Here is a 12,568-nt window from a genome sequence, read left to right on the forward strand (position 1 = left end):
AATATATAGCATGAACTACAAAAGCATTGACCTTTTTTCTTTTCTTTTAATGGAAAGGAATTGGATGGTTTGAATTATGTGTATTTGTTCTCTGCAGGGTATTCCATCTTAAGTAAATGGACAGGTTTGTGAGAGTGGGAACCCTTCAAACATCACCAATTTGTCGGATACAGCTTCTGGAAATGACATTTGACATCAATGCTTCAAGTGTAATAATAGTTAGTTTTCACGTTACAATTACCACTCCGCCCATCACGGCCTCAGTGGCAGTAGCTCAAATAAAAGATGCAAAGCAGTTGAAAACTGAGTTTGGTAACACTTGATAAAAATGACATGGACCATCCTTTTGGCTCTTGTTAGTAAATAAGTAATACTGAAAAAAGAATGCACTAAATAAGCTTGGGTAACATTACTAAGAAAAATTGTATTGTATTTTGGTGTTTATCTTATAAACTTTGGTCTATAAACCTTGTCTCTACTTCTCAACCAATAGATTAATTACCCAAATCCTTACAAAATCGATGAGTAGGAGAATTAAAAAAGAAAAAAAATAATAATTGTTTTAAAATAAAAGAACACTAGCGAAGCCGTCTTAGCTCAGCCGGTAGAGCGCATGGCTTTTAACCATGTGGTCGTGGGTTCGATTCCCACAGACGGCGGCTATTGAATATTTTCAAAATTTTAAATTACATTTTCTTTTCTCTTTCCTTTGGTTTTCCTAAAGAGCAATGATCAGAGAGAAACATTTTGGTTCTTTACCTCAGCAGATACTTTGGGTGTATTACTCCTGGTTGTTAAGAGAGAGAGCAATGCACCATTTTCAATAGGAAACTGAAGCTCTATTTATTCCAAATTATTTTTAATTATGATAAATTGAGAGGAATGGAATCATAATAAAAATCAAGGAAATATCTAAATGAACGATGACAGACAACAAGCCCTTGCAAATAGTGTTTCAATCTGTCTCTCAAACTGATTGAATCAAATTATAATCTACTACTAGTATTATAAACATTCATCAAATTATCATATTGTTCCAGAGTCTGACTTTATGGTTCAATAATTTAATACAAAAATATTATATAATAAATATGTAATAAAACACACTTACTGACTAATTTGATACTCTAAAATCTACCTCTTAAATTATTTTCTTTCCTTCATTTTTGCATTGATTGAGAATTAGACTTGGGTCCACTTGACCACCAAACCCCATTCCAAACCCTTTTACCTACCATGGTAGAAGAAATCAACAAATTTTCTTGGTCCATAATTGGGATTCCTTTAGATGTACAGGGCAATCTTGCTGTACACTCATGCATGCACACTCAAAAGAAGACCTTCTAAAGCCACCCATAGAATCTGCTAAGGTAGATTGCCAAAATTTTCCAATAAGTAGACATGCCATGTCAATTGCACATTATCATCCAAAGAAAAAGGCTAAACAGAAGGAAAAAGAGCAACACAAAAGGGGGGACCCAAAGGCACTGAATTTGATGTGGAATCTAATATTCCACCTCAGCCAAGCACTTCATATTCATATCCTCTCAATACTCTGCCTTTTTTCTTCAACATTAGCGGAAGAATCAACAAAAACTAATCAACAGCTACAGATTGTCTGTCGGTGTGCACTTGTTTCTTTGTTAAGTAATTCAGATGGGGACTAGGAACCAAACTAAACAAAGAAATCTTTCCCATTCTTTCATTTTTATCTAAATTTATAATTGATTCCTTTTCTTTTCTTTTCTTTTCTTTTTTGTAATTTCTATAACAATAATAATGATAATAATGATGGTAGAGCACCTTGGTTGGTGATAGAATACAAAACCAAAATAATTAGAAGAGACAAAAAGATTGAGGCTATGGATGTGGATGCTGGGGGCAGTGGTGAGCCGCTCCCGAATATCATTCCAAAGTAGTCGCCATCATCGCCGGACCGTGCACTACCGGTGCTGGTGCTGCTGGACCCACCGCTGCTGTATCCTGGATAAGAAAAGCTCCCTGTCTCTTCCCTGTACAAATAATTCAACACCAAAATACATAAACTCATGCATCAGACATAAGAATTGAGTTACATGACATAATAAGAGTTCTACATTAAACAAAAATAAATGGTGGTTCATTAGATATTTGTATTATAGATATTGTCCCACATTCCAAGTATTTAAACAGAAAAGTTTGCAGGTTCATAAATAATTGTAAGTTAAGCCTAATCCAGATGCAGACATAATCAAATAGAACCTTTTCAAGAGTACCAAATAATAGCAGCAAACCTTCAAGTGGGTATATCAATGGTAGGAAGCAGAAGAAGTGGGTCAGTGATGGGGAAAGAGCATCTTGTGGGGAAAAGGTTTGGTTCTTTTGAATATAACTTTTCATGACTTAATTTTGAATTGCAGTTACCATTTTGTGCTGCCAAGAGACAAAAGACACAAAAAAGTGCTTGGGAAACAGTATGGTGCTGACCTAAGATTTTAAGACTCCTCCATATGGGTGCTGGTGAAAAGAATAAATTAATGACCAAAAAAAAAAAAGATAATGGGCAGTTTCAGTGAATAGTAATTGGCAGGAGTGGACAATTCACTTTCATTTTAATTTCTCTTTTTGGCATTAAATTCAATGCTGATTATGAAATTCAGAAAAAAAGGACTGTTAGAGAAGCTAAAACCATATAGGGGACCCCAGAAATGCAGCATAATATGACTAAGACAAACAATAAGTTACTATCGAAAACAAGAGAAAAAGGCGTGTTTTCGTACCAAATTGCATCAAAATCATTTGCATTTCCACATTAAGATTCGGTTCTAGCCTATGTAAGACGTGTTTTCATACTAAGACTAACGATTTAGAAAGCATCAAAACTTTGCAGACACTTCTCTTGACCTCAATCATCAATAGTGACGTTTTCATTTCACACACAATGCAAGGCAAGATTTCATTATCTCCTGCTGCTAAGAACGGACAACCCGTAAAAGGACCTTAAATAAGAATACGACAATACTAAACATTTATAGATCGAAAACTTCTCCAACAGTTTATCGAACTCCTAATGTAGTCAATGCATCCTTCTCACTATGGAATCTCACATATGCAAACCGTGGTAATAAATGTATCGATCATTATGAACCAGTATCATTGACCAACATAGCTACAGAACCTAATCTAATGTAAAGGAAAGCCTTAGGGTAGTGCTTTTTTCTACACCTGCGCCAAGCCCTCAACTTCATCTCAGTTCCAAAACCAACCTGTCAACCAGATTCATGATAGAATTTTAGGGGTTGGCCTCAATTAGTCCATCCACCTCCTTAAGTGGTGACCAACACACAGTGCTGGGGTTCGAGCTATCCAACTTACACCTCCATGAGAAAGGGTATGTGCAAATAGTTAACATGCATAACAGAAGGCAAGTAAAAAGGGCCCAGCTAATAGCCAACAGGCCAGAGGGAAGCGCCCCCCCTGTTTTCTTCCCCTACTAATACACCTCCTTGTCATGTCCAGTTTTATATCAACATCAGACAGTGGGGCCCACATCGAAACAATTAAAAATGATAGGCCCCTACCCTTACTAGCTGGAAAGCAGATCAAAGGGAATATAAACTGGGTCACCTGCCCCTACACCAGTAGAACACCAAAAGATGACCTGGGTGGGTCACTCTCTCTCTCCTACATTTATCCCAAACAAAGGAAAAAAAAAAATACCCTTTTTGCCTTCAGTCCATCTCTAGCAACGATACCCCCTTTTTTCTCATTTTTATCCCTGTTTACACACATGTGCACATGTTTATGGATTCTGATTTGGACATTCTTTTTGATAAAGACACTACAACCTTGGATACGCGTTATATAAACGCTAGCACATCTGAAGAAAATAGTTAGAATTTATAAATGAAAGATATCTTCTTCTTTTTTAATATGATGAATCTTACATTATGTGCTAATTTGTTTGTATAGCATGTACTAATCATGCATGGAAGTGTCATCTAAATAGTGCATCTCTACTAACCAGCCTCATTGGCAAACCTAATCAATCATTTGATAGAATGACAAGAAAAAGGAAACTAAAAGAGTAATAGAAATACACAAACAAGTTAGTATTTATTATACCATTTCTTTTGTTTATCGTATTGAAGCAGATAAAAAGGGATAAAACAGAAGTGACAGCAAATATGTATGGAGAAATGATGATAGGAAAAACCTAGATAAATTAGAATAATTGGGAGAAGAAAATGTCCATCTAAAAATATGTCAGTTCTTGACAAACTGAAGGGTAAGAACAGATATACCCTTCATCAGATATTGCAGTTGATCGGCATTTTATTAAATCTTAACCTTTAATCAGACTGAAAAGTTTTGACTTCACAAAGGGTAATTTCAAAAATCAGACTCGGGGATTTTGGTGTTAGCCTTTTGCAGAAAGCGGTACCACCGATGCTTGCATAGGCCAGAAACTGGTCTCAAAGAAGAAAATAATTAAAAAAACAAACACGAGAACCAAAGAGAATCCAATGGTCAAAAAACAAGAATCAAAGAGTAGATACACCCTTAAAAGAATGTACTATTACATAATTACCCTAAAAAGAGAACGACCTCCCCCGTGCAAGCATAGGAAAGGCACATGGATTAAGACAACTGAACTGTAATAAGGCTGAAAGGTTCTGGTCCAAGACAGATTCCCAACACACGCGTGATCACGTGCTTCTATGTAAAAAAAAAAGGTTCTAAAAGACAGTAACTGAAATGAAAACCAGACTTAACTTCCAAACTAAAGAATATTTTAATTGTCTCTAAACACAAGACAGTGAGGGCTGTTTAACACTAACGAGGCACCCACTCATTAACTAAAAGCTGAAACTGGTTTTTATTTAGAACTTTGTCTGACCAACAGGGTTCAATGCATGTTTAATTCCAAAAACAAATAAAAAAAGCCTGGCAAGCAGTAAGTGACAAGGGGCATTTTCGTAAATAAGAGATGAAAAGACAAAACAACCCTACTTCATAATCCAACCACAGGATAAATCCTACTTTCAGTAGTTTCTTGCACCAAATAATCTGAAATCTGAAGGCTTTAAGTTAGAGCGCAGACAGTTAAAAGTGAGAGGAAATTCAGTTATTTATTGGGGCTTCAGATAATTACCTAGCCTCACCGAAAACGCCAGCGTTGAAAGTGAGCTGTTCAATGAGAGCAGCAGACTTGGGCTCCACACTGGAAGCTTTTGCATACTGAGCGCTTAAGCCAGCTCCAGAGGGCACAAAGTATGCCCCATTTACCAATAAGTCCCCCTCTGTCCTCCAGTTCCAGTCTGTCCAGTCTTTCTCGTTTGTGTCCACTCGCTTCGTCACCTGTTTAAAAAACCTACACCGTCAGGATATTGCATTACACGCGCCCAATAAGGCAAGTTCAAATATGTACCAGGATTCTAAATAATAAAGGGCTGCTGCTTTTGTGCAAGGTGGATTTTAATAGAAAGGGGAAGCTGTAAAAAAATTGGCAGCCAAGCCTCTCAGGGCTTGACCATAAGCATATAAAATAGCTGGCATGCAATACTATCCCTCAGACAATAGCAGTAAACAAAATGTAAAAACAGGGTGGTTTTCCCACGGGCAGCCTGGTAGGTTCTTTGGCATTTTTAGTCAAATAAGCTCTCTATATAACATGCAGCATGATCTTGGCACGTTCTAGCGTTCGAAAGGTACATTTTGCACCATTGAAAATGAAAACATGAAGCTCAGTCACTAAATCTGACTAGACAGAGCAATAAACTTAAGTGGGATTTTGGTAAAACTTGAAGCTTGGGAAGTTTGAATAGAGGCCGTTAATACATTGAAAATTGTGCATTCAAAGCTTTCTCCTTGTGCTTTTTCTAACATTGTAGGCTCCACTATCAGGGAGGGGGTGGGGGTGGGAGACAGATGCTAGCCATCTTCTCTACAAATCTAATACACATTTAATCACTTTCCCAGTTTTCACTCAAATCTTTGCTCACTTTTCTCACTTTTCCAACCCTCCATGCTCCATTGTCGCAACTCCACGCGCCACCGCTGCGGGTGGGGATTAGGGAAGAGCCCCACTTGCAAAAATATTCATTTCCCAAAACACAAGTCAAAAGGTTTCACGAGACAGCCACCAAGAATCATTAATCAATCATAAACTTACTATCACCTCTTAACTCAAAAACATTCTAAACCAAAATGTAAAAAGAAAAACAATTAACCAATCAAATAAAATGTGAATACCTCTTTAGCATTGGGGTCCCCTGGTGCAGTATATCGATTCCCCTGACTATTGATGGTAGGGTTTGCACTACCACCGATAGCATACATTTCCCATGCAGTAAAATCATTGTTCACCACGTGTATATACCCCCGCCGGCACCTTGGCATTCTTTGCACCAACCCTTGTCCGAAGTGATTAAAAGCTATGGTCACCTGCATTCCGGAATCAGGCAAATGCCTAAAAAAAGGAAATAAAAATAAGATTCTAAAAATTAAAAATGTATATAGAAGCAAAATCCCATCAATATATTGAAACTCATCTATTAAAACGTCTCAAAATTTAATTCATTTTGACTAGAGGAATTGAGAATGCAGACAGTGAAAGTACCTGTCATCATGGCCCAGAAGCATAACTTCATCATGGTGAGAAAAGTAGTTATTACTAATGGTAATCCCGGTGGACCCCATGATAGCATCGATCAGGCCATCAGTGCAGTAACTAAGGGAGCAATGATCAATCCAGAGCTTCTGAGAACCAAATATGGAAATCCCATCACCGTCCGACCGCCCTCTCCATCCAACGTGAGTTGGAGATGAAGCAATGTCAGTGTTCCCCGAAGGCTTACAATGGTGTACATGGATGTTATGGATGATGACATGAGACACATACTGCAAAGTTATACACCCATTTCCGGTGATATGAACGTTGGCTCCCCGGCCATCGACGGTTTTGTATGAGTTGAAAATCAGCTCATGTTTGAGCTTGATGACCATGTTGGTTGAGAAGATGATCCATAGGGGTTCGTTTTGGATGACAGCGTGACGGAGAGTGCCCGGCTTGGGGTTAGCAGGGTTGCTGTCGGAGGAATCTGTGACGGTGTAGATCTGGCCACCTTTTCCACCTAGAGTGCCTTGTGCAAAGCCTATGGAGCAGTCGGCTAAGTGTTGGCGGTTGTTGTACCAGTTTGGGTCGCACCGCCAGCAGTCGTCGATGGGGTTTCCAGTGCGACATTGGTCTTTTTGGGTTACAGACAGGGCTTGTCTTCTTGACAAGGACACGTTTAATCTCCTACAAGGGAAAAAAGCAAAGATTTTGAGAAAATGTGAGCGGATTTTTTTGAGGAAGCAGGGGAGAAAAACAGAGTATTCTGTTTATTAAAATGTGGTATATGAGAAAAAGGGGGCTAGATTTTCTTTTCAGTCAGAATCCTTCAAAAAAGAGGAAAAAGAAAAGGGTTTTGGGTTACAAAACTCTAAAATTGTTTAGAATAAGATGAAATTTTTTTTTCCTTTATTAGAAAATGCTTTGGGAGAAATCTTTTGAGTATGAAACAAGGAAGAAACAGAGTAGAAAAAAATGTGGTATCAAAGAAAATGTGGCTACATGTTTTCCAGTCAAAATCCTTGAAAAAAAGACTAGACCCACAAGAGTGGGGTTTTGGGTCATTAAAACTCTAAAATGGGTAAGAAAATTTAGTTTTTAAAAACACAATCTTGGGAGAAACCAAAATGCAAAACCCCAGAAAGTTCAAAAGAGGGCTTACCTTTGAACATCTTGAACAACGGATTCAGGGTCAGGGTGCTGGTGAGGGAGGCTAAGATTGAAGGCAGCTCTGGCAATGGAAGAGACAGAACCCAGGGTGCATATTAAGAGAATGCAGGTTAAAGGAAGCATCCTGGAAAGGGAACAACAATAATGGAAGGGGGTTGGGTTTTAATTTTGTTGGAAGGGGTGGGTTCCCTTTGCTTTCCCCCTTCTGTTAAAAAAAAAGGTTCCTTTCTTTGAACAAGATGTCTTGCTTTGCTTGTTAATTCGAAAGCACAAAACAAACTTAGGAGGTTGCAAATCCTTGGAAAATGTGAAGTGATTTATATAATAAGTATCCAAAAAATGTCATGATGTCGACAAGGAATAATTTAAACAACAAAAAAATAACCTTTTTTTTTTTTCTCTTTTTTTCGTGTTGGTTAATCTAATCAGAAGAGAAGGAAAAAAGGGTAGAAAAGAAAACTGTGGCCATAATGGGAGCAAGAGAAAGCAGAGAAAGAAGAATAACCTTCTCCGTACTCTCTCCTTTTCCCCTGTTTTCCCTCTTGCAGACTCCCTTAGTTACTCACATTCCTACCTTGCTCCTCAATCATTCTAAGACAAAGAGATAATGAAAAGGAAAAAAAATATTAACTCTCAAAAAGGGTTAATCTAGGAAGAAAGAAAGAGAAGGCAGACAGGGAGCTTATCCAAAATGCTGAAAGCCCTCTTCTTTATCTTCCTCCTTTCCTTCTTCCCTTAAGACTAAGTTGATCTTTTGCCTTTTGTTTGAGGATTGAGATTCTTTACGGAGGGAACGGTTTGTAAGTATCTATGGTTCCTTATTTTACCAAATAAGCAAACCAGCCTACGAGTGTGGACAGAACAGAAGAAGCCCTGTTGGAAAAATGTCAGTGTTCCCTGTTGCAAAAAATATTTGGTGACAGAGAAAAGAAAAAAAAAGAGGTTAGATTAGATCTTAATCAAAGATTCAAAGACTGCACCTCCTTTCAACTGGCCTTTGCGTTACAACTTCTTTTTGATTCAGTTAAAATTGGAGGCTTTGGCTTTGGCTTTGGGTCTCATGGAAAGTTCTCTTTCCAAAGATGAAGAAAAACCACCTTCTTTGCCTTTCGATTACCGATGGTTTATAAGGATTTGTAAAAGGGTGCAATACTGAGTCAAACCCAAATCTCGCTTGGGAGTCGAGCTCCAGTAACGAGTCCAAACGAGTTTGAGTTATACAACACTTAGCCAAATCTCTTTTCGTTCTCTAAATTTCAGTCTTTGTTTCATTGGATTTGGATTTGTATGGTTGAATACAATTTGGGTTATGAAGCTTTAAAGTTGTGCTTTTAATATCTGAAATTTGGGGTTTCTCTAATTGTTCCCATTTCCCCTTTAAACAAGAGAATTTTGGGATTTATTTTGATTGCATATTGATAATATTTTTTTCCTGTTATTTAACAATAATGATGAATTGATGTAGTAGCGATATGATTACTACCATTTTATTCTTCTCTTTAATGTCTTGCAAAAATCACATGTAATTAAATCATGGCCTTTTCTACGTCATATGGGCCTTTTTATTTGCTACATGTATAAGTCCATTCAATTAAGAGGTTTTTGTTTTTAATATGCTTTTTAAGCTTTCAACTACTATTTATAGTAATTAATGATTAATGTGATGGTTTTCAATGTATTAATTGAAAATATTATTTAATATAGCAGAAATATATAATGTACCGCTTATTCGCATCCACGTGTAGTACCCTTAATAAGTATTATTTAAAATATTCTTTAGCAAAATCCTTAATAATCACATATATTTAGCAATAATCATTATTTAAATTTTTTTTTTTTTTTAAATGCCAAACCCATGAGGAAAACCTAGACAAATTAGAACCATGCTGGTTTTAAGTCGGTCTCGTTGTCAACTTAAACGGTGATTTGAAACCTCATGTTTCATGCAAGGTGTTCTCATATAACTCGTGGTGTTAATTAGGCAGTCAAACTTGCAAATGGCCAAAATAATCATGACTTACTGACGAACTAATTCACTTAAGTGGTAACTTTGTCTCTCTACCTAAGTAGTGATTATTGATTCAAATTTTACCGGCAATCTCTTTCGAAGTAGAGATGTCAATGAATATTTTATAATCAAGTGTCTTACATTATTCGATCTGATCAATTAAGATTAGAGTTTAATATAATCAGGTCTAATAGTAAAGCTACCACCTATCACAAGTTCATATAGTGGTTTTAGGTTAACTTGGTAATTAGTATTTTCGTGTCTTAATCGTGACAATTAAGATATGGCACACGATAAAGTTAACCACAAACACGACACGAATAACTATTTGTGTTAATATCTAAAACACATACACAATTATGTTTCATAACCGTGTAACATGACACGACTAATACATTAAGATTTTTTATATGACATGACACGATTAATAAATAAAATTCAACAATTAACCTAAATTTTTTCTTAACACGTTTAATACGATTAATTTAAAATATTTACAATTAAATATAATTTTATTATTCAAATTTAAAATCAATAATTATAAAAAATTATAACAAAATAATAATAACATCAAATATAATAAAATTTAATATAAATAACATACATAAAATTCATTATTATACTAATAAAATCCATCATTAACATTAAACGTGTCACTTATACATGTTTAATCATGATAACATGATTAATACGATTAATTAAATGTGTTAATCCTATCTGACATTGTTAAGATACGAAACATGATAAAACTAAACCCAAACTTATTTAACTCCATATCTTTTTGTGACGTGTTATCATGTTTAAAATTATCAGATCTAATTTTGGGATATCCAAACCTGATTATAATTAATAAATTTTAATATTACATTATAGTTTTTATATATATTTGTTTATAAATTCTTTATAATTAATGTAATAATTACTAATATTCATTAATTGTTCTAAATATAATTTTAAACTTTAATTTACTTCTTTATGAACTAACTTTAATTTGTTAGTGTAATTTTTGTTTGATAACATATACAAATAAAATTATTTTAATTGAGTATTGAATGAGTATGGGTTTTAATGAGAAGTGTCTAAGATATCCAAGCAAGGGTTCGAACAGTAATTCAAAAACTTAATCAGGTATTTATAAAATCAAATTTCTCATCAAATAATAATGTTCAGATTAAGATATTTCAAAAGTATCGAGTAACTTATCCATTAAAATTATTTATCATTTTCATAAAAAAGAAGTCTTGAGTTTGAACAAATCAATAATAATACGAGTAGAAAGCGATTGGACAAATCCATGAAAATTTTATCTATAAATTTAGAAAACTTTTATAATAATGATTAAACCGTAAGAAAGTGTAGAAACATAACAACGAAAAAGAAGTCCACTTGCACAAATCTTGTTTATTAAGTTAGGTAGTTATATGGTATGTTTTTAATAATGCACCTCATGATTAGAGTTATACAGCAGACCAATTTTTTTAGAAAAAATGTTAATTTTCAACTAGTAATTATTGTGCTTATTGATTTTTCTATCAGTTCTTTCTCTAATTGACAACCCAAGATTCAAATATCACTGCTGTTTCCAGTGATGATCCAAGGCTAACCTATTGACAAAATTTCTAAGTTTTCTTTACATTTCTCTCTGTCTAATATAGAAAAAAATATTTTTCTAAAATTTGCAAAGTAAGTAGGGAATTTCCCAATTCCTCCTTACCTCTCTCTGTTGCTAGTTGCTTGTATTTATCACAAAATGCAGAAACCTGCTCACAGACATTGCATTTTGTCATGCTATTTTTCTTATTTTTGAAACAAAAAAAAGAAAAACAAACATTGGTAATCTTCAAGTGGTTAATATACTTAATTCCAATGGTTTAAAATCTTACAATCAGCCATTAAAAATTTAAAATTCTAATTTAGAAGTATCCCGTTCGAATCATGGAGTAAGCATTATCTCAAAAAATATACATTAGAATTGAATTTTCCCCCATAACTTTATTTAAATACTGGAAAAAAAATTATTGTCCTTAATGGGTGAGAAAGAGCCGGAAGAATCATACTAATATAAAAAGGTTGCAAAAAATTAAATAATTAATTAATTTGAAAGTCAATTTGTTATATTGTATTGCAACTGTGATTTATATAATTAGTCAATAATCATATAGTCTAATGGTATCTCATTTTATTAAAGATCAACTAAGAGATTCGTTATGTATTTAATTCTTAACATAACATATACAAATCTGAAATGGGTAATTAAATTGGGAGAAGACTAAATTTTTTCTCTGAGGATATTCCAACTAAGGAATAAAAACCCAAAGGCTTAAAAAATTGTATAATATATCTATATAAAATATAAATAGGTATTTAATTCATCAGTCTGTTTGTTAAATAAAAAATAAAATTATTATAATTATTATATGCAATGGTATTACAATAAATGTATGGCAACCGACCTTGATCCTCTTATTCTCTTTCCTGGAGCAAGCGAGCAAAGGGTACAGAGCGAAAGACAGGCCGGTGGATGCTGCAATGTTCTATTATTGTCGGCATAAAGTAAAACAACAATCTTCCAAATAATTTCCTGTCTGTTTATTTCTGCTTCTTAGACTAAGGTTTTTCCAGTTTCATTCCTATCCACTACATGTTCCGAAGATTATATATGCTCTTCACTTATCCTAAATCCAAAACCAATACTCTTTACCCTTTGGTATGTCTTTCTTGTTTATTTATTTTTGTTGCTGAGGCAACTGAGGAGTAATGCAACCAGAGAGGTCAAGGTTTCTGAATTTTGAAAT

General features: G+C 34.7%; 1 protein-coding gene and 1 non-coding gene across 3 annotated transcripts; one reads left to right on the top strand and one right to left on the bottom strand.

The window, feature by feature from the left end:
* The first annotated feature begins 586 nt into the window (after window positions 1–586).
* Window positions 587–659, top strand: TRNAK-UUU (transfer RNA lysine (anticodon UUU)). Its single transcript has one exon. It is a non-coding gene; the product is annotated as a tRNA-Lys (tRNA).
* Window positions 660–1,135: 476 nt separating this feature from the next.
* LOC18586518 (Pectin lyase-like superfamily protein) lies at window positions 1,136–9,098 on the bottom strand. Of its 2 annotated transcripts, XM_018129168.2 has the most exons (6): window positions 8,746–9,098; window positions 7,758–8,662; window positions 6,602–7,282; window positions 6,235–6,451; window positions 5,135–5,340; window positions 1,136–2,012 (listed from the first exon to the last, which is right to left on the bottom strand). In XM_018129168.2, the coding sequence occupies exons 2-6, from the start codon at window positions 7,886–7,888 to the stop codon at window positions 1,766–1,768; spliced, it is 1,482 nt and encodes a 493-aa protein (XP_017984657.2). In that variant the 5' UTR covers window positions 7,889–8,662; window positions 8,746–9,098; the 3' UTR covers window positions 1,136–1,765. The 2 variants fall into 2 exon arrangements, with proteins under 2 accessions (XP_017984657.2, XP_017984656.2); XM_018129167.2 differs by having other exon boundaries at window positions 7,758–9,098.
* Window positions 9,099–12,568: the final 3,470 nt, after the last annotated feature.

Source organism: Theobroma cacao, chromosome 10 (assembly GCF_053813885.1).
Source record: "Theobroma cacao isolate CCN51 chromosome 10, ASM5381388v1, whole genome shotgun sequence".
Lineage (NCBI taxonomy): Eukaryota > Viridiplantae > Streptophyta > Magnoliopsida > Malvales > Malvaceae > Theobroma > Theobroma cacao.

What these genes read in the sequence shown, in the direction of transcription:
- LOC18586518 (XM_018129168.2), bottom strand. Translation starts at nt 7,888, where the DNA reads ATGCTTCCTTTAACCTGCATTCTCTTAATATGCACCCTGGGTTCTGTC. An exon ending in GGGACCCCAATGCTAAAGAG is followed by an intron (nt 5,341 to 6,234) that starts GTATTCACATTT and finishes TTTTTTAAACAG; the next exon opens with GTGACGAAGCGAGTGGACAC. An exon ending in GGCGTTTTCGGTGAGGCTAG is followed by an intron (nt 2,013 to 5,134) that starts GTAATTATCTGA and finishes TTATTTGTACAG; the next exon opens with GGAAGAGACAGGGAGCTTTT.